Source organism: Rhineura floridana, chromosome 10, assembly GCF_030035675.1.
Source record: "Rhineura floridana isolate rRhiFlo1 chromosome 10, rRhiFlo1.hap2, whole genome shotgun sequence".
NCBI classification, from domain to species: Eukaryota; Metazoa; Chordata; class Lepidosauria; order Squamata; family Rhineuridae; genus Rhineura; species Rhineura floridana.
In genome coordinates this window covers 17,836,330-17,859,229 of record NC_084489.1, presented here as the reverse complement: position 1 = coordinate 17,859,229, position 22,900 = coordinate 17,836,330, and the positions used below count along the sequence as shown (strand labels likewise).

The window sequence follows — 22,900 nt, the reverse complement described above, 5'->3', positions numbered from 1 at the left end:
ACACGGAGGCAAGCGGAACTTTTTCAATGTTTAGGGATATAGCCTCATGAAACCAGAAAAAGAAACAAACCCATCTTTCAGTTTCATCCACTGGGACACTTAACCTGTTCCTTAATTCACCGGAAAAACTGCCTGGCCAGAGCCAAGGGTAAAATATCAGGTGCGGATTCCAATTTGTCCCCTGAAAACTTAGAACAGAAGCAGCCTCCGATTTCTGGGTGCAAACTGCTGGGACAAGCTGCTGGAGGAGCTCAAAGGGTGAGGTCCCACAAAATGGCTGCCAAAGGAAGATCTGTGGGATTTCCTGCAAATATAACTAGTAGCTTCAAGTATCCCTGGCTTGTATGTCTCCTTCATGAAGGCTATCTCCCCCTACGGGGAGGCCCCTTAAAATCCTGGGAATATATAAAACATCAAACCAGGATAGAGACTAGGATCCTTGCTTCTTTGCCTATTTAGCAGGCACCTTTGATTTACATGGAAACGCCCATTCTGCATCCCACACATCATCAAGGGTCTGAGGACAATAACCAGCTTAGCACCAGTCGACGGAAGCCTGTTTAGCTCCTGCTGAATTCGACTAGGCATGGGCATCGCCTCCCCTCTCAATTTCTGAGAAATGCAGCATTCTGTGTACCTTCAGAAGCGGTTGAAAAACCTCTAGGGAAACAGCCTAGGTTGCACTGGGTCACCTCTAGATCCTTTCCTGATGACTCCCCCTCTTCCCTATTAGGTTCAGGGGAATCATCCAAATCAGACAATGCCCCCTGTTGGCCATACACCTGCTTGGGCAACTGTCCTTGTACCTGCAACCCCTGGACTATAGTGGGTGCGGGGTATGCGTGTGTCTGGGTGTCTGATCGGTCCTGTTGACTCATAGCGCCCTTTACCAGTAAGATCCTTGTCTCCAACGATGTGTGCTGTCTGAACCCCTGCCCTGCACAATATGACAGGGAATAGGAGTAGGACACCCAGGTTGATGTCGGGGTGTGTGCCACCCCAGCTGATGGCTAGGGAACAATGACGGGGATCTGGTATAGCTGTGTCGCTATGGCAAACTGCTGTATCTCCTCTCCCTGCGTGAGTCGCTAGAGTGATATCTGCACCTCCGCTTTCTTTTATGGGATCGCCTACTTGAGGGCCTGTCCCACTTACTTTTAAGGGCATGGTGTTGGTGCTGACCTTTAAAGCCCTATACGGTTTCGGCCCAGTCTATCTGAAGGAGCGCCTCCAGAATCACCAATTATGCCGCCTGACAAGATCAGCCTCGCAAGACCTTCTCTCGGTCCCACCAGTTAAAACAGCTAGACTGGTGCAGACCAGAGAGAGGGCATTTTCGATCGTGGCCCCCACCCTCTGGAATTCCCTTCCTCTCAATCTCTGACATGCTCCCTCCCTGACAGGTTTTCGCAAAGCCTTAAAGACCTGGCTATTCAGGCGGGCCTATGGAATGGGGGAGGATTGATTTTTATGTGGTTTTAACTGGAATTGTTTTAAACTGATTATGATTATGTTACTGGTTTATTATGTTCTATACTATGTATTGTTTTTACCATTGTAAGTCGCCTAGAGTGTCCACTAACCTGGACAGATAGGCGACCAATAAATAAAATTTATTATTATTATTATTATTATGGTAAATGGGGTCCTTGATTTCAATGAAGCTAAACTCCTTGACCCTGGACAAGAACTTAAGAAACTGAGAAGGGGGGTGGAACTTTCATACCTTCAGCAGGAATACTCACCCCCCCCCACTTGGGGTTGGGTAGAACACAGGCTGATAGCTTGCTGAGCCTTGCGCTGGCAGCTCTCGAGAATCCATCACATCTCCCGTGTAACAGAAGTCTTGGCGGGAGAACAAGGAAGAGGCAGGCAAAGCCATAAAGTGGCGGCTGCAGCTGTTCTGCACTTAGGAAAAAAGTGCGGGAAACTGCTGCAATGGCAAACTGCCATAGCGGGCGCCGCTCAACCCCCTGTTGCCGAGCATGATCTGATTTTGGGGTAGATACCCCCAGGCAGCACACCTCACCAGTTCTTCTCCTCAGAAAGGGGAGAGGGGAGCCAGATCCTGCAATCCCACTCAGCACGAGTGCGGCGAAAACGCGGCTCCACGGAGCGAGAAGTCAGTCTCGCTTCAAAAGTGCCTGCTGCTGTTGCAGAAGCACTGCGGCTAGCCACGCTCCGTTGCTCTGAAGAACGCCTCACACGGCGCCAAACTGCTCAGCTGGACTGAACGATCCTCCCAAGCCCCCGGACCCATGATGTGAAGGCAGGCGGGGGGGGGGGGAGAAAACAGTAAAGGATGGAGACAGAAGAGAGAGATAGCTAACATTAAGGAGAGGAGAACGATGGAAAGCAGAAAAAATGAAAAAAAAAACAGCAAAAGAAAGGTAAAAGAAAGTTCTGAGCAGAGAGAAGACCCAACCTTCACAGGCCGCAGGTCTGGAGAACAGGATGACTCCTCCCCTTGGAGAGGAGACTAAGAAGTTTCTAGACCCTGCCTGTCATGACCAGTAGGAGGAGCCATCCCTAATCAGGAATGTCCTCCAGCCCTATCTAGCAAATTGAAAGTGTGCTAGGAATATATCATACACTCTAAACCAAAAAGCAAATAAAGGCTCATTATTCCAAAGCCTGCAGTGTTTAAGTATCAGCTCATGATTTTGAACATTCAAGATTACAAATACTAGAGGATACTGTGCCAAAGCAGTGATATCACTATAATTCTACTATGGGCAATTTAATACATAATATTATTATGCAGAATGCAGAATGAATGCATTTCTGTAGCATTGTTTATTCCTATAATTAAACATCACTGCTGAGTCTTCAATAAAGGATTTGCAACAGCAGGAGACAAATGATCTGCAAAAGACAAGAACTGCCACACTTCCAAGATAACAAAGGGCACCGCAGAAGTGTAACATGTCCTACAGCTGTGTTGTGGACTCTGTGCTCACTCATGCTTTATATTGATTATGTTACTTTGCTTGTATAAATAAGCAAAGCAATAGAACATTTTCTAGTGTATTTCCAATATGGTCCTCACTATTCAACTGTTTTAACCACAGCCATGGCACTGTAGTTTTGTATTTCAATTGTCTTAGCATATACTTACGCTACTGTAATGCATGCTTCTCTAACCACTTGTGATCTGAGATCTTTAGCTGATAATTTAAATGCTCCATCCAACAGCCGTAAATGCTGGAAAAAGCCATCATACTGTGCAGCTCCAGCAACAAGTAATGACCGGACCTTCTTGAGCTGGGGGAGAGGTAACATAAAAGGGGGAAGAATGGAGTCACAAATGCTAATATATCAAAACAGATGTACTGGACAATAACATTTAAGCTTTAGACATTTAAAGAAATATATACAAATGTAACAATAAAAAAGATATACCGCATTGGCTCGCTGATCCCAATCATGTTTATCATCTGACAAGATTTCCCTGATTTTATTTAGCGTTTCTTCGAGTTCACGACTAGTATAGATCTGAAAAGTAAAGATGAGACTAAGACATAGTCTTGCAGAAACTTAAGCAATCAAGCCAAGTAGTTTTAAAGAATGGCTACCCCTGTAGGCTGATTTGCCAGTCTGATCTGAGAAAAAAATTCCCTCAGGACTCCCAAGTATTCAATTTAATTTGTGTGTTGTGGAAGTAGCTTAACATTCTGCAAGCAAGCATTTCCTGGTTGCTACTAAAAATCCCAATACTCACACAACCGATTATTGTGAATGTTTACAATGGGTGAAGTCTCATACACCTGCATACCTATCACATGTGGCTTGATTTGCTGTTGGCAGTATGAAGGAGACATCATATTATAGGTAAGGACCATTCAAATGCTCGGACTTTTTAACTGTCAGGGTATCTTGGATTACTTGTGCACCAAATTTCAGTTATGTGCTAGAGAAGTACCCTAACCATTTTGACAAGTTTCTACTTGTCCATGATTTAATCAGTATAAAATCCAATTACACAAGTGAGAGGAAGCTACAGAAAATGTTCTGTGAATCTACATTCCTAATTCAGCACATGCATGGTGAAAGTGGGCGCCTATGTTAATCTTAGAGAATACAGTAAGGCAGGCACATGGGTGGAGGCAGTTGTGCATATATAGGGCTGAAACACTATAGATTTAACCCAGCATCTTGAAATGGGAACTAGTTGACAGGGAACCAGTGCAGATATTAAGATAAGCCTGTATTTCACCATCCTGTTCCTCCTTTTTGGATATTGAGAACTCACTGTAATGTTTATGGATGCAACTGTAGTAATTCAGCCTTTTTTATACAAAAGCCAAGTGCATAATTGAGAAAATACCCCAAAATGTACACTAGGATAATGACAAAACAGAAATAAATGTGGCAAATGTGCTCACCAGGACATACCCTTAACTATTGCTACAAAATAACATTGCTTGTGTTGCCAGAAGCCGACAGAGGGCAACATAATATCACAAAAGTTTGTTCCTACTCACTCAGGAATAAAAATCATGAAAACACTGAATTAATTGACAGCCACTATAAAAAGCTTGTTTGGAAAGTTCTCTGAACACTGCATAAGAATTTTTGTTTTCAGCATAAAGTATGGAGCTTTTCAGGTAAAACTAATTCTAGGCTGTACTGATAGAGAGGTTCTAATTTACAGTTCATTCAGTTTAATATTTCCTGCTTAAAGTTCCCATAATTAGTCATTGAAAATGTCCTACTTTGGGTTGGGATGCTAGTTGCCTGAACTGTCAAACTGATAGTCTATAACATGTAGTCAAGAACAGTCCATATTTTTCCACCCAAGAGTTATTATGGAGAAGTATAACAAATGAAAAATTAATAAACAGCAGCAGTAACTGCACAATTTCTAACTGCCTTGGTAGCCAAGCCAAGCCAAAAAAAAAAAAGTTGCCAGCCTCCCCCCATTTCCTTTGTGGTGTCCTTCTACATGAGGTCAGAAACATTCTTCTACTCGAAAGCACTCCATGTGCCTTGGCAGCACAGTGGCCAAATCACATCTAGTCTTTCTCCCAACCCAAGAATCTAGGAGACAGGCAGGGTTCTCTGCTCATCTCTGTAGCTACAAGGTGAGGAGTTAAGCTGGAGCTCAACATGCTTGCTGGAGGGTCATGGCACACTCAGCATGGTGGGTATAGATTTGGTCAAGAATGTCCTTATCTCAGTGACAGGTTCCTTTTTTAAATGCATCATGGTGATAGGCAATGGCAAGACTGAGGGTCTCTTGCTCACCAGTCCTGCAGGATTCAAGACTGCACATGTATATGTCCTTTTCTTTAGAGAGATTCTGCCCTCTCCCTCGATTAAGTTGCATGGCCCAGTTTTTCTTACTGGCCATGTGTTATAACTATTTCTATTCAGGGATACAGATTTTACCAGCTAGATCAGAATTTAACCCTCCAGGCTGGTTGCAAGTTATTGGAAGATACAACACTAGAAAAAACACAAGGAAAGCAATTTTGCTATTAATATATATATGTCTGCACTGTTCTAGCACATGCACTAAAGAACCACACAGGAGTGGTGACTATAGTTCACATGTTATATGCTCCGAGAACATTGTACAGTAATTGAGAATTGCTATTCCATACATCTCCACCTCTTAGTGCCATGGAGAAGGTTGGTACTACTTTACAAAGTATTTTTTAGCAAGACTACATTTGTGGTCTCCCAGGTGCCAAGCAGAAAGACACAGCAAGGCCAGGGTAGAGTTCAAACATATCCTCTTCAGTCAAAAGACTGTGTGCCATCTCATCCTAGGCTCCTGCTTAGGCAGTATAGAATTAGTGGAGCCATTATCACTATAGGAAGGCAGGATGAACTTGAGTCACATGGCATTCACATTCTAGAGACGCAAGGAAGTATTATTTTCACTTAGCACATTATCAACAGCATTTTGCCCTTAGGTTCTGCTTTTGGAAGAGTTATTTTTCCAAGGTGGACAGCACTGCACTTTCTTGTAAACAACAAAAATGGCCTAAGTGCCCATGACTCAGGACTAACTCTGTCTACTATACTATAATGAGCTTCCATGTAATTAAGCATAGCACACAGTAATCTGGGGGACTGGAGGGATTTAGAATACAATTATTTTCGCAGTTAGCACATTTTTTTATTTTCTTTGTAAGTTTTCTTAAATACTGAAGGTTTATATATATATTTGACCTATATTTAACCACTTAGCCACACTATAAAAACATTCTTGTAGTAGTTTACAGTCATACAGAGTTCAAAACTGACTCTGCACATGCAAACTTCAGTAACGGGTGAGCATCAGCTAAAAAACTAGAAAACTTGGTGAATCAATCTCAAAATGAAAGTTAGAAAAATACCAACATTAATTCCAGAAACATTTCTTGTATATTTCTTCCCAAAGCATATTTTAGAAATGTCAAGCTTACTATAACACTATTGCTAAGAGTAAGAGGCTGTTAAAATGGATTGCTTTACTGAGTCTTAATTTAACAGAAAGGGCTTTTTTATCCATATTTTATACAAGGCACAATGGAATTATCATCAATAAAATTTAAGGTTTAATTTCACACCATTTCCACAAACAGTTCAGAGCTAATGAAAATCAGTTTTGATATGGTTAAACAAAAAGGCCAGGATACACTGGATGGTTGGTGGTGAAACTCTGAGGCCACACAGAGCCAAACAATGAATGAAATATGCATTTATGCAATACATTACATGACTTTCTGCTTGGAAATAATAGTTATAGATAAGAACCATTATGATTACAAAAAGATGTAGTGTGATTTCATCAGGTCTTTTGGTTGCAGAGAGAATCTGGAAACATGGCTGCAGCATATGATACTTTCACCATGGTTTGTGCTTAATTTTTCCCTCTCATATTCTTCCCAACTCACATGGGCTAACAACAGGATAGGATACATTCTGGGTTATATGTGCCCGTTCTATTGGGTGGCATTCAATGCTAGTCTTATTCAGAGTAGACCAACTGAAGTGAATAGGCATAACTAATAAAGGTTCATTAATTTCAAAAGATCTACATTAAGTAGGACTTAGCTGAATATAACCCATTGTCTTTATGCAGCATTTGGCTGTTTGAATGGGTACCTGTGATTGTCACATCCACAATCAAAATGATATTGAATGGAAAAACTATGTCTCAATGCTGCTATGACACCTATGACCTAAACAATATTTATTGGTGGGTTTTGTTTTCTCCCTCACACACAGTCAGGGATAAATATTCACCTTCTTGCCTCCATTTACAAAGTATAATTGCTTTTATTTTATTTATTTATTTATTTATTTATTTTTGATGTATGCATATACATTAACACATTTGAATATATACAGCGTCTTGAAAAAGTAATCAGACCCCTGACCAATGCTGTCATATTACTGAATTACAAATGGTACATTGCAATTTCATTCTGCGTGATATTTTATTTTGAAATACTGAAACTCAAAATCAATTATTGTAAGGTGACATTGGTTTTATGTTGGGAAATGTTTGTAAGAAATATAAAAAACTGAACCATGTTGCTTGCATACAACCTCCACACATTAATATTTGGTAGAGCTACCTTTTGCTGCAATAACAGCTTTAAGTCTTTTGGGGTAGGTATGTACCAGCTTTGCACAGTCTTGGAGAGATTTTGGCCCATTCTTCTTGGCAGATTTGCTCCAGGTCATTCAGGCGAGTTGGATGTCAATTGTGGACCACAGCTTTCAAAGAGCGCCACTGATTCTCAATGGAGTTGAGATCAGGACTTTGACTGGGCCACTGTTGGATATTCACCTTTTTGTTCTTGAGCCACTCCAACGTTGCTTTGGCCTTGTGCTTGGGATCACTGTCTTGCAGAAAAGTCAATTTCCTCCCAAGCTTCAGTTGTTTAATGGACTGAAGCAGGTTCTCTTGCAGTATTTCTCTGTATTTTGCTCCATCTATTATTTCTTCGATTTTAACAAGATGCCCAGTCCCTGCTGATGAGAAGCATCCCCACAGCATGATGCTGCCACCACCATACTTCACTGTAGGGATGGTGTGTCTTGATGCATGGGCAGTGTTAGGTTTGCGCCACACATAAGGCTTTGAGTTTTGCCCCAAAAGCCCTATCATCTGACCACAAAACCTTTTCCCACATCGCAGCGGGGCACTCTCATGCTTTCTGGCAAACTCCAGATGTGCTTTCAGATTGTACTTTTTGAGTAATTGCTTCTTGCTTGCCACCCTCCATACAGGCCAGTGTCATGCAGAACTCTTGATATGGTTGACTGGTACACCATTACTCCACTCCCAGCCACTGAACTCTGTAGCTCCTTCAAAGTGATCGTTTGCCTCTCTGTGGCTTCTCTCACAAGTCTCATTCTTGTCTGAGCGCTGAGTTTTGAGGGACGGCCTTTTCTTGGCAGTGCCTGGGTGGTGTTTCCGTTTCCTGATGATTGATCCAACTGTGCTCAGTGGGATGTCCAAACACTTGGATATTATTTTGTACCCTTTTCCTAATCTATGCATTTGCATTACATTATCTCTCACTTCTGTAGAATGCTCTTTGGTCTTCATTTTCCTTCAGATGCACCGCCTGACCAATGATCCTTCAACAGTAGGGTTTTTATCCTGACAATGTGACAGTATCTTTAATAGTTCACAGGTGGAGGCCAATGGTAGGGTAACTGTGTCCTCGATAGGGCAATTTCTTTCATTTGTGTAAACTGGGAGCTTCCACAGCAGAGGGGCTGAATACTTACGCAAGCAACATGTTTCAGTTTTTTATGTTTCTTACAAACATTTCCCAACATAAAACCAATGTCACCTTACAATAATTGATTTTGAGTTTCAGTGTTTCAAAATACAACATCATACAGAACGAAATTTACAATGTACCATTTGTAATTCAGTAATATGACAGCATTGGCCAGGGGTCTGACTACTTTTGCAAAGCACTGTATACTGACACATTTTGCTTTGTGTAGCATTTAATGTTAACACTACAACCACATAACAAATTGGTCATAACAAATTAAGTGAGACTTCAGTTATATGTTATTCACAGGAAAAGAATTGGACAAGCCCTGATCTCTACCTTGTATAATGGTTTGCTCAAGACAAACGCCTCCACACTATGTATTTAATCACACACTTCACCTTATCATGGCTGCCATATGTCACAAACAGATGTGGTCAAGAGAGCCTTATCCTACAAACTCCTAACCAATTAAACTCTCTCAAACTACACCAGGTAGTTCAGGCAAGTAAGCTACACATCAAAGAAGCCCTTCACCCCCATCCTAGTCACTAGCTCATCTGACTTGGAAGATTCCCAAATATATTTATTGTTTAAAACCAGAATGTGAGAATTTAGCTCAGCTACAAGAACTACCCAAAAGAAAATTCATTCATTCAAAAGTTTTAGCCCACCTTTCCTCAAGAGTTCAAGGTGGCTCATGGCACTCATGCTTAAGCCTTCTGATGTTACAAGGCAGAGGAAGAAATCTCAAACCCTTTATATGCAAGCTCATGTGCTTTGATTAAATGCCATCAACAGTTAACATCCAGTTATTAAAAAAGGAGAGTTGTGCTGTGAAAAGTATATTGGCAATAATCATAAACACTCCAAAATTTAAATAAAACAGTATGAACAAAACAGACAGCACCTTACCTGTACAGTAGGAACATCGGTAAACGCCTTTATAAAATCATCTTCATCAACAGCACCAGCTCCTCCTTCCTTCGTAGTGCCTGTGATAAAAAATGCAATAATGTATATTGATAAAAATGTTTGTTAAATTTAATAAAGCTTTTGTATAATTAAAATAAAGCATGTGTTTTTGCTGGGATCTAAAACAGAAGTTAAGAAAAACCAAAGTTACAACCTTGTTTACATGAGAATCTGGGAAACTATGGTTATCAGCTTCATAACAATCCAAGACAGTAAGCCAACTTCAAACCACAATTTAATATCCTATTTTACAGCAGTGGTTTTAAATTGTGTTCCAGAGGTTCCTAAGAACTTAATTGGGGATTTCCCAGTGAGAAGATTCGTAACAGTGTACAGACCTACCCACCACTACCCATCTTCTCCTGCAGTGTGTAGCCACAAGGGAGTACTGTGTGTGCATTCATGTGACAGTTCACATAACCAATCTGTTTATATGACACACAGCACATGTGAAGCAATGGTGAGGCCTAACAAGCCTAGCTAAATGATCCTCATGAATCAAGTGTATATCCTCAAAAATACACAGGGCCTCCATGGGAAATTTTCAAGAGCTTGTTGTTGTTGTTGACATACAAGTTAATTTAGGCAGTTTCTTGAAGACAAGCAATCTGAATGCAAACAGATACCTTAGCAGTTTGCTCAAATAAATAACATTTGGAATAATCCATTTATGTTTTTTTAAAATTATTAAAAAGTGAAATCTGACACATGTACTTGGTTAAAAGTACTGTAAACTAATCTATAACAAACATACCTTAAATACACAAATCTTTAATATAAAAGATTAGCTAATTATAACATGCATTATGCTAAAATAGGTTTAAGCTTAAGAAAGCAAATGCTTTAATTAATTCAACTCCTTCAACAAATTAAACATGTTTGTGACATGCTAGGTGCAATATCACTTTGCATGCTACAGACTTCTGTGAATAAAAATAGTAGCATTCTTTTAATGCTTGAATGGATATATATTGAATGCACACTTGTTTAAATGTGACTTCTGAAGTGTTTCAATTTGACAGAACATGTGACCTGGTTTGCATAAAACAGCCGAACTTTTGCTTAGCAAGCCTAAGTTTGTACAGGCGCCTGGATAAAAGCTCACAGCCACTTTGCTCTTCCCCGGTTGTTTTTACTGCTGTGTTGCACCAAACTAAACCAAAGTATGGCTTAGTATATTGTTCAAACCTGGGCTTCTTGTTTAGCTCTCCCAGTCTATCCACAAGCTGTAAACAAACCTTGGCTTAGCACAGCAACAAAAAGGACCAGGGCAGAGCAAAGTAACTGCAAGTTCCTCTCTGAGATACCATGTGGTCTCATTAAGCCAAGGCATGACTTGTCATGTTGTGCAAACCAGGCCAGTCTCATATTATTTCTGACATTATTTTAGACCAAGGTAACAAAATACAAGTGTATGTAACTAACTAATGGCCTCTTTAGGTTTTAGACACAATTTTCATCATTCCTTCTAAATAGTTTATCACTACTGAAACTTCCTAGGGTCTCTAGAACTCTTGCCTATTACTGATTCTTAATGGAAAATAGTCCCACTTTTTATTGTGGAAAAGAGAAAGCCAACATTTGCTTCCATGTTGGTGAAGAGGAGTTGCATATAAGACAGCTTTTTACCAATGGCAACATGTCTCAAGACACTAATGAGCATCTGGTCCAATTTTGCATATTATTACCATTTTGAGCTAACACTAAAAAGGAGCCCAAGAACTATCATTCTCAGCTTACTCGTGCCATAGAAAGGCCACTCATGTAATACTCATGTAATAGTGCCCCATGGCTTATCTATTTTGTTTTAATAACTGTACTAACCTACATTATTATTTTCTTTGTGAGAGATATGCATCATCAAAAAAATGAGATTACTATACTGCAAAAATCAGAAAATCACTTTATTTAAGTTCTCTGAGTTTACCTTTTGCTGAAACATCCAGTATTTATAAAACCAAATCTTCTTAAAAAGAAAAGAAGTGAGGTACAGAATTTCATAAGAAATTATAATAATGAATAATATGAATAAAGCCTAGAGTAAAATGCTAAGAATTTACTGAATTTGTGTGTAGGAGTATGCCAAGTCACTCTGCATCAGACTCTTATGTCAGCTGTATATATAGCCATATTTAGGGTTTGTATTTCACCTTGCATGTAGTGCACACCTGTTGCAATTGAGTTATATTGTGCTTGCACAGGGTTGATGAATAGAATTATACAAGACAAGGTAACGTTTTTACAATTGTTCTGCTTGATTGCCTGCACGGGGTTACAGCACTCATGCACTAGATAATCTTAAAAGTGTTTCCCAATTCACAGTGAAAGCATCATGAGTATCAGTCCTTCCAGCATTTATGATGCAACTTCTGCAACTTCTTAAAACTGTAAAACACTAAAAAGTCAAAGTAGAAAATATAATATTAACTAAATCTTTCAGATAGACAAGTGCATCCTAAATGTACTTTCAGTACATAAATAACCTGTGCTGCTTCACCTCTGTGTTGCATTCTGTGGTCATGATTTTGCTTGTACTAAAATGATCACAGTAACAGAAATATTTATTCATTTTGAAAGGTCCTTCCTTTTGTAGCCATTTCAAAAGAAAAAAGTCTCCCAACTTAAAATTCATGGAGTCAAGCATGTAAATACATAAAAACAGATTTGTCTATGAACCAAATCTCCCATATACATCACAGCTCTATGGTGTGGTCTACACTTCCTTTTCTTTAACAAAGAGCTGGAGTCCACTTAATGGATTGTTTTACTTATTTCCAAGTGACAATATGGATGTTTCAACATCAAGTAATATACTAGAATATCAGATACAGCACTATGTCAAATATGTAAGTGAGTATCATAGGGATTTACAACTATTCATAAAAGTGTGGACAAAAACAACTTTTTGGTGCAATTATGGTTATCTGTATATTAAACAGAATATCATCTATATCTACACGCATACACCAATTCACATAAGCACACACTTAGTCAAGGGTTTTCACACTTTCCAGATCTGCAAAAATACTGCAGTTATGAATGAAACATTACCCTTCAAATTTCTAATATGAATTATGGCTGAGCCAGGGTCAGCAAAGAAAGAAAGAAAATGGAAAAAGGGGTGTGGGGAGGGGAATCACAGTCAAGTTTGAATAGTTCAATTTACCTCCAACCTTAGGCCCACCAGCAGAACCAGGCTTTCTTGAAGTATTGGAGGGATTTGCAGGTTTTTTAGGTGGAGGAACCTTGAAGGCTGAGGCAGAAGATGGCCTGTTTCCATCCACTGACTCTTCATCGTCAAAGCTTTTATCTGTAAAGGGTGTTTTAAAGAAAAACAGGTGTTATAATCCCTTTTTTAAATTAAAGAAGTGCCATTTAGCAGCATTCACTGAGAAGTCACAAAAAATCAAATAAAATCAATAGTAATTATTATCACCTTTGTTTTTGAGACTGTAGACAAGCAATAAAAAGGATAATAATAATAATAATGCCATTTCATTTCATATAATGGCTTTGAAAATGATACTAGAGTGAAATATTTAAAATCTGAGTATTTCAACAAGAAAAATCAACAAAAAAATATTTTACAAGGCAAGTATTTCCTGTTCACTTCTAATTTATTGTTCAAATTAAACTCTTATAATTAAATCCCTTCCCAGCATTTTAGCATCCCCCTGCTTTTCTACTACTCATGCTTGCCATCTCTACTACACGTCCTCCCACAGTGTGTCTACTAACACTCCCTGCTTCATTTCTTCCACCCTGATTTCAGCACTTACAATCACAGATCCGTTTGCAGATCAGCCGCCTCATTCCTCTGACAGCTCTCAATGCCCCTTGTACCAAGATACTCTCAACTGCTCACATGGCCACATGGATGGACAATCTCAATACTAATCAAAATATTCTGTATAAAACTGATAGAAAACACCATAGATCCACCATGATTTGTGCCGGCATCCTCCTCTCTCTTCCCTGCACTAGGCACTGAAACAACCAATCGGCTGCAAGGTGACATCATCTTCTGGTAGCCACGGCCAGAAGAAAAGGTGACAATTCTTCACATATATAAATTCATTCCCACACACAAATATTTGCAGCCACTATTCTATAATCTTTTAAAAGGGATTTTAGAGGTGTAATACTCTTTAAGATGTTACCCCCAGAAATTCAAGGGTCTTGTTTTTTGCCTAGTAAAGTTTCTCTCTCCTCTATAATTTTTGCTTTCATTATAGCATATTCCATTTATACTCTAATGTTAAAAACTCAGCACTGCAGAAAGCAAATGTGACAATTTTACAATTTAGGTAAGAGAAAGCTCAATTTCTCTAGGACCCTGAAAATGTAAGGGAAAGCCAACCTGTAGTTTCCCTGACAAACAAGAGGGGCGAGGCTGGTACATGGCTGCGTAACAGAGACACACACCCATATAGCAGATTTTCCTTTCCTGGAACCTTTTTTATTATGATTTGCATCCTGTAACAGGTCCCTCCAATTTCTGAATTCCTTTGTTTAACTACAATGTGCTTCTATTTTGGATAAAATCCAGATAACCTCTTTGTGGAAGGCTGCATTTCCATCACATTAAGCAAAAATGGTTTTTAAACTGTGATCACTTACATTGGGAAAAGAAATATTTTGGTATCACTGGTGTAAAATGTGAGCTTAGAAATACAGACTTAGCCCCATGGGCAATTTGTACACAGTACCATTGACCTGCCTGCCCTACACACTTATGCTTCTTAATTACAAAGGTTAAAAAAATGGCATGCATCTGAAAACATCAAATGCATTTCCTTCCAGGCAATCATCATTACAGCGGTAACCAGCTCTGAACATTTTGCATGCAGGAATACGTTACTATCAGAATGCAAAAGGAAGACATGAAACACATTATTCCATGAGTTTCCATGGAAACCGTACTCTGCCCTTGCACATGAACTGGAAGACACATTTCAGTTCTCACTACAAGAGACTGTTTTAAACCCTTACAGAGTAAGAATTCAGTAGAACACACTGCTGATTGTTATAAAGCACAGTAAAACCTCTACATGTGTAGTAAAGGAAATCATGCACTAAAGATAAAATTGAACTGTAAACACTCTTGTTTCTTAGAGCTAAGTATTTTCCTCAACGTACAGGTATAAAAGTTCACAACAGAAGACAGCAGATTTTATGCAAAGCTTGTGTGGGGTAGTAAAATTTCCTCAGAAAACAAGAGGCACCAAGCTTGTTTATCTTAACCATTACCAATCATATACATAATGAAATAAAACATTTGATCTGAATTTAGATTTTTTTTATATTTAAATTTTGTTAACAGAGTTTTTTCAGCAAAGTTTAAAATTTGTTACCAAAAAGGAATAATATGTAACAGTAAGTAAATAATATGTAACAGCCTCTCTATGCAGTCCTCAGGACTCCCATAATAACATAAGAGCCTGTTGGGTCAGGCCAATGGCCTTTCCAGTCCAGCATCCTGTGAACCAGATGCCTCTCCTTATGCCTCACCTACTCTCCCAACACCATCCCTATTAGCCCCATTTCATGAGCTCCTTGAATGTTTTTGCAGGGCTGGAGGACAGAGAGGGGTACGTGAGTGAGTACAGAAAATAGCCTATTGAACAAAGATAAATTTTACATTTGTCACTTTGCCCTCTTTTGCCTCTGGCCTTGGCCAACCACTAGGATGCACCCCCCCCTCCAAAAGGGAATGCAGTTCTCCCACTCCTGCCCTACACCATTATGCAATAGTACTCCTGAGAGCCTGGAAAGGTCATATCACGCACAAAAAAAATACGTTTTTCTTGTTCTTCTGAGGCCTACGCAAAGGTGTCTCTGGTCCTCTCTCTCTCTCTGTCCTGCCCTAGGCTACTGAAGTCAGACTTGGGCACGAAGGTGTGCTTTTCTTTAATAGGTTTAACAGAAAATTTTAGGTCCGACCATTTCATAGATTAGTTTACAGATTACACAAGATACTGCTACTCTACTCAGCATGATTAGGCACAACTACACAGAGCTAAGACGTTGTCACAGCAGTTAGATATGCTCCTTACAACATTTAAGTAAGTGTGGGTGGGTTCATCTACTTGTGTGAGGAAGGTGTCACTGAATTAGAGCATGCGCGCACACATGCACCCCTCCTTAATAGGCCTGTGGGAAGCCTTTGTGCCTACTGGCGCACTTGCGTCCGGGTTCAAGGCGAGGGCAGCAGAGATACATCTGTGAGGTACTCCTTGGGATGAGGTGTGAGCAGCAGCAGCGGAGTGGACAGGGAAGGGAGGAGAAAGGACAGCCTCTTGATCATCTTGTTAACATCAACTGTAACTGGAGCTATAGGGGCGGAGCTGTCAGTGTCAATGCAGCTGTGCAGAGGGTTCAGTGCCCTCTGACTGAGAAACACTAGGGCCCTCCCCCAAATTCCAGTCCATCTCCTCTTTTTCATCATCGCTCCACGGACATACTACAGGGCTCATTTTACTCTCAACCATGGTGAAGAGATCTGAAGAAGCTGAAGGTCTGTTCCTCTAGCGCAGCCTTTCCCAACCAGTGTGCCTCCAGATGTTGTTGGACCACAACTCCCATCAGCCTCAGCCAGCATTGCCAATGGCTGAGGGTGATGCAAGTTGTGGTCCAACAACATCTGGAGGCACACCGGTTGGGAAAGGCTGCTCTAGAGTCTCCTTTCTCCAGTAGCCACACATGTGCTCAAGTGGTTAACATGAAGAAAACTCTGTATTTATTTAAAATATCATCTGGATTTTCTACAAAGGGGAAGACCATATATACTGGCATACCCAGTTTACTTGAGAGAAATCCTTGCTTAGATTATGGTATGTCTTTGTATCAGATGTGCAGTGTGGGCAAAGCTGTAGCCTGGTTTGCCTGGTATAACAATAGCAGAGGAGCTTCATACTTTCCCCATCTCATTTACTACTAGCAGCTTAACAAATGCCACTGTCTGTGATGAGGTGGTAGCAGTAACTACTTGCCTACATATATCTGAAAAGCCCACTCTAATTTTTAATCAGCTTGATTATAATTGCCACCGCTGGGTAAGTCCAGAAGATGGCAGTTAGCAGGAGCTAAAAGGTCATATCTCACCCATATTGAAACATGTTCACTGTCATCCACTTCATTTCCAGCTCAGTTCAAAATGCTGATGTAACCGTTTAAAGCACGGGAACTTATTTATTGGACTGCCTTCTCCTGTAATAGGCTGCCCAATCACAAAACCATAATCTTGGCAGGGCTGGGGAACCTCCAGCCTCCAAGCCAAGCATGGCCCCCTAAGGGATCTAATCTGGCCCATGAGGTCATTTCCCCCAAACCATGCCCACCAGCTGATGGGTTGGAGGACAGCCTTGCTCCTTATCGTGCAGCCAAGGCAGCAAGATTTAATCCCTGTTCACCAGCTAAATGGGGATTAAAGCCCTGTGCATAAGTGCTCTTTGAATCAGCTCGCATGCACACGCTACTTCATAGAGGCTTTTGCAAAGGCTTTAAAGATAGTTCCTGCACTCGTTTTCTCAAACAGGAGCATGGGGGCTGTCTTAAAATCTTTGCCAAGTCTCCACGACCAGGGAGTTGAGCGGGGAGAGAGACCCACAAAAGCATTTTCCAAGTCTCCCTGCATTTCCTTTTAAATTCTCTGCAATTGGGGACTTAAACAGAGGGGGGGGAGGGAGAGACAAAGCTTTTCCAGGTCTCCTCCCCCTTCCCTTTTAAGTCCCTGATCATGGAGATTTAAGGGAAGTGACAAGAATTTTGACAGGTGGGTGCCCTTGCCTGCTTGGCACTCACATGACAACATAATGATGCCATGTGATTGACAGGTGGCTGGCCATAAAAGCTCCTCACCTCTGACCTAGGCTCTCCTCCAGGAGCCGCAACTTCTGAGCTGTGTTAGCAAGTGGAGAGAGCACCTTATGAGTGGTGCCCTATGGAATGGCCTCCTCAGGGAGACCTGCCTGAAGGCTACACTAATGTCATTCAGGAACTAGACATATTTGTCTGCCCCCCCTCCACTTTTTCAAGCTCATGTTACTGTTTATTTTATGGGGTCATTCGTATGTTGCTGTTGAATTTGGTTCTTTAATTATAGCTGCCTTGGTAACTTTCAGATGTTGGTGGTGCAGGACATAAATAGAAAAAGTGATCAAAAAAGTAAACAAGCCTCGTAAATAAGTCAAATGTTACTAGCCTGCTAGGGAGTGGGAGGAGGGACAGCTACAACCCACTGCATTTCTATGCTGGGTTCAAAGGAGGCCGTTTCACTCCTCTGGCAACCTAGTGGGTGTCGCTTTGTGTACCAGTGATCACATGTAGACATCTATGTATGGGTGCACACGTGTCACTGTCAGAAGTGAGCTTTCCAAAATCTTGATCCTAGAGACACGGTGTGCCACTGGGACTTTGCTTCTTCTATTAAGGACAGTGGAAAATAAGCAACAGAAAACACAAATTCCAATTTTGGGGAGAAAAATAAAGTTTGTAATGATTACAAAATTCAATGCAGTTCTGCAGATTGCATACACATATACATGGGCAAACAACACTGACAAAGCCTTACTTGAACCAAGAGTTTGTTAGGTTAATTCTACAGAGAAAGGACAAAGAGATAGCCAGTGGTGGGAAACCATTACTTCTGCTGTTCAAAAGAAGAGGGGAGAGTGCTAGGGATCTGGCAGGCTGTAGGGAAGGCCCGGATGCAATGAGGCAGACAACAACCTTTGCCATCACACATCAACAGTATTTTTCTTTGTGAGCACCCATATGAGTATTTGTGAAGGCAGGGTCTAAGCTGTTCTTAAATTTAGTGGTTAGAGTGTTGGACTATGAGCTGGAAGCCCGAGGTTCAAATCCCCACACAGCCATGAAGCTCACTGGGTGATCTTGGGCCAGTCACTGCCTCTCACAGCCTCAGAGGAAGGCAATGGTAAACCACCTCTGAATACTGCTTACCATGAAAACCCTATTCACAGGGCTGCCATAAGTCGGGATCAACTTGAAGGCAGTCCATTTGCATTTTGGGTAATGTCACAGATTACCTCACAAACATACTCTGTTGCTTGAATACAACTACCATAATCCTATTGGCCATGCTAACTGGGCTGATGGTAGCTGGGAATTCAACTACTACAGATTAATTGGAGGGCTACAGGTTAGCCAACCCCTACCCGATTGTGGGGATGCTGTCCTGTTGCAGAACAATTCACATGGCTGCTGGTTCTTTGCAATGCAAAAGAAGTCCAGATTAAAACTGTTTTGTACTGCTGGAAAATGAATTTTGAACCCATTTCTCTCCATCCCCTGAAAGGATTCAGGCTTGCTTCCCCCCATTCACTCAAATTCACATTGAAACTTAAAAAGGTAAAGGGCTGTGTTGTCAACTGGAAGGTATACATGTATCTAGGAATTTTACTCCAAGGCTCTCTGTAAAGACAGCATTTTCCGCATACTGTAACCTTTTATTAATTGAACGAAGAAATATGCCAAGAGAAATTTGGCATGCTCTTTATAGAAAACTATAGCTGATTTATCACTCTAAAAATTCAGGGCACAGTAAATAGACAAGAAATTAAAAAGGACACATTATAACAAACAAAGAAAATCATTAGATTTTTGACTGTCACTCAGACCAATGCATAAAAAAAAAATTAGCTATACAGTCCTTCAGCTTGTTAGCAACCAAATGCCTACTACCAAACACATGGGCTGGCTTTTGCACCATACATTCAATACATCCAGTTGAATAAAACTAACAAGCTGTAATAGTTACAACCAGCTGTGTTTCTTGTATTTGTTGATACATGGTTTCAGTGATCAAGAAATAGATTACCCTTCCCAAACATTTGTTGCTTTCTGGGATGCTGTACATGAATACTGTGAAGAAATCCTGTTTATCTGAATTAAATTTAATGTGTGTAATATGTTCTGACATTTGTATTGTAATGCACATTGGAAGGTATTTGATGTGAGAAGTTTTCTGACTGATCCAGAGAAAGTTAGTTTAACTGTCACATGTGGCCTTAACTGACAGCTGTGAGTTAGAACTCTCAATATGCAAAAGAAGGATAGAAGGCATGCATGTTTTGATCGGTAGGTGCAGGTTTAGAATGCTCAGTTAGACAGTGTGATTGGCTGTGGATGGACTAGAGGGCCCAGAAGAAGTGTATATAAGGCTGGCCAGCAGAGTAGGATTTTTGGATTAGTTGGGTTGGAGTTGTTGGAGCTTGGTGTTCATGGAGTCAGTCAGAAAAAGGCAGCAAAGGAAAAGGGTTGGGAAAGGTGTGTGTGTGTGTGTGTGTGTGTGTGTGTGTGTGTGTGTGTGTGAGAATGACAGAACAATGTCACAGAAACTGGTCAAACTGATACTGTAAGAGAAAAGGGAGCTGGCACGATAAGCTTCCCCTCACTACTGATTTTTATGTTAAATTAAACTGATTACTCACAAGCAAACTTGACTTCTGAAATCCCCACAATTTATGAACATCTAAGTCTCCTTTGGAGTTCCATGAAGTACTTGCTGATTTACTGCACACATCACATTTATAAAAGTGGAGCAGTTAGACTTTAGCAAGTTAGAATAAAATCATATATATCAAAAGCAAACTCAGTTCTCCAAGTGCCAATCCTTACGTACTCAAAACAGAACTATCAATGCCGAAGAGGAAGGTATCAGAAGGCTTGGAGACATAGGGGGGGAGAGGGGGGGGGAGTCCAAAACATACCCCAATGGCGTGAGGCCTAAGTGCACTCAGTGGCCACAGAATGCGGACTGTTGTGGGGGTGGAAAATCAGAGGGTTGCGCAAAGACAGTGAATGTAACATCTGGAATCCTGAACAATACTTTGTTTCAGCTCCTACTTTTCCTGGCTAATGGATTTTTTTTAAAGGTCTTACATTTGTATTGATTGTAATGTGGACAATTCTGCACAGATAAAGATGTCCTCTGTTCAGGGGAATAATCTCATTCCTCTGAATCCTTTGTTTCTGTGCCCTGTATAAATTAGTGAAAGTAATGAGGTTTATTGAAATCAAACATACAATCGCTTAACAATTATAACAGTATATAACATCAAGTTGTTTCTTATTTCCCAAAGTGACGTTTGTCAACATTCTGCTCAAAATGAACCTTATCACATAAACTTGAAACTGACAGAAAAATAATGCTCCAAGGTGGTTTTTGGGGTGGGTGAAGGAAGGATTGATATATTTTACAATTCCTTAACATGTATTTTCCATATGTGAAAAATGAATAGCACTGAACGTAGAACACCAATGCTGATGTAAGTAAAATTTATCTTGCAAGGCTGGAAAATAACACAAAATATGGGTAGGACACATTAGCACTTTTGTGCCCAATTCTTCAAGGTCATACTCAAAGTCTAATATAAATACCATTTACATTCAAAACCAACATACATCTTTCACGATTAGCTACTCTAAAGACTATGATGCAAGCTGAGCAGTATAACAAAACAAGGTCTTTCAATGGTACATAGTTGGACTTATTGCTGGATCATCATGCAAATACTAATGATGTAAAGAAATCTCTGAACATTTCCCATCCCTTGTTCTTCAGAAGCCCCCTCCAACCTGGTCCCATTTCACATAGTTCAGAGCATGTCCTCCCCCGTGGAAGATTGCAAATGATTGCAAGGAGAGCTGGTGATGGGTATTTTCTGTAAGTTAACTTCAAACGATTGCCTTAAAAATTGCAAACATGGTTACAATAGTACCTAGAAAAATAATCTTACTTTCTTACGTTCATATCCCATCTTTCCTTCAAGGAGCTCAAGGTGGCATACATAGCTCCTCCTGCCCCATTTTTTTCCTCACAACCATCCCTATGAGGCAGGTTACGCTGAGAAACAGTGACTGGCCCAAGGCCACTCACTGAGCTTTATGGTTAAGTGAGGATTTGAACCCTGGTCTCCCAGGTACTATCATGAGCATTAATCAGAAAGGTCCTTTAATTATGGCATCTCTTAAAGCAGATGCTAAAAGATTAAAAAAGAACATTAAATGTGTGAACCATAGATTTAAAAAACTTAATTTGCATCAAAATGCCTTGCTTAGAAGTACTGTAGTATAATGTCATATTAAATATGAAGAGGTACCCTTAGAAACAGTTTACAATGAGTGGAATGCATCGACTGATTAAGCCTTTTACGCACAAGTATTCAGAATCAAATGTAAACCTTTTTTTCTTTGGTGCTTAGAGGGTATGAGGCAAACTATAAATTATACACTTCCAGTTGGCTGAGTGCTTTTGAGTGTTTGACTTTAGGATGATTTTGCCTTGCCCCACAGCAAGTGATGACATTTTGTAAACTCACTTATATTATAGCATCTCAAACCCGCCATTGTTACTGTTGCATGTATGGTAAAAGTGTTTTAAACGCTTCCTTCCTTGTGAAGGACCCAACCAGTTACAAGCCTAAACAAAACAAAAAACAAAAAAATGTTGCAATGTTGCAGGACACTGCTGAATCTTGCTGGAAAAAAAAATATGGGATACTGTCATGAGCTCTTTTGAGAAAGCTTACACATATGTTAAGAAATGACCTCATACATAGCTGAGGCAAGGGTCAAATAGTTGTGACAACACATTAACAAAAAGCTTGCGAGTTCTCAGGCACAAAGATGGAGGAGTGTCATGTTTACTGAGCTTGCAAAAAGTACAAAACACACAATTAAATGGCAATAGAAAGTTACAATTATTTCATCATTATTAGAAGGTGCATCGTAAGATGCACTCTGTGCCCTCCATCTACTGTTTCATATACATCTTTAGTCCTGGGTACCAGGGCTGTGGAGTCGAAGGCATGGAGTTGGAAGCAATTTTGGGTGGAGTCGGAGTCAGTAGAAATGTACCGACTCCGACTTCAAAATAAATTTTGATAGACAAATTTTTTAAAATATAAATTCACAATGTCAAAGAAGCTTCCCATGAAGTCAGCTGTAGTTGAGCATTTCACCATAACTCAAGATGGAAAACATTTTGTGTGTCAGTGTATGACACAGGACCCAGATGAAGACAAATGCTGTGATGCCAAGACCAGCGCATATTCAGGCAGCGATAAAAATGCTCCTATGAGAGCTTCCAATTTAAAAAGACATTTACAGCCGTTTCCAGGGCTGTGGAGTTGGAAGCAATTTTGGGTGGAGTTGGAGTTGGACAG

At 40.3% G+C, this 22,900-nt stretch overlaps 1 protein-coding gene across 10 annotated transcripts in view; it reads right to left on the bottom strand.

Annotated features, from left to right (window-relative positions):
• Positions 1–22,900, bottom strand: part of CLASP2 (cytoplasmic linker associated protein 2) — a 232,004-nt gene that overhangs the window by 145,932 nt on the left and 63,172 nt on the right. For all 10 annotated transcript variants that reach the window (XM_061587096.1, XM_061587086.1, XM_061587088.1 and 7 more), the window contains 4 exons: positions 12,877–13,020; positions 9,651–9,730; positions 3,403–3,495; positions 3,119–3,264 (listed from right to left, as the gene is read on the bottom strand). In XM_061587096.1, the coding sequence (XP_061443080.1) occupies positions 3,119–3,264; positions 3,403–3,495; positions 9,651–9,730; positions 12,877–13,020 (463 nt within the window). The remainder of the gene's footprint in view (positions 1–3,118; positions 3,265–3,402; positions 3,496–9,650; positions 9,731–12,876; positions 13,021–22,900) is intronic.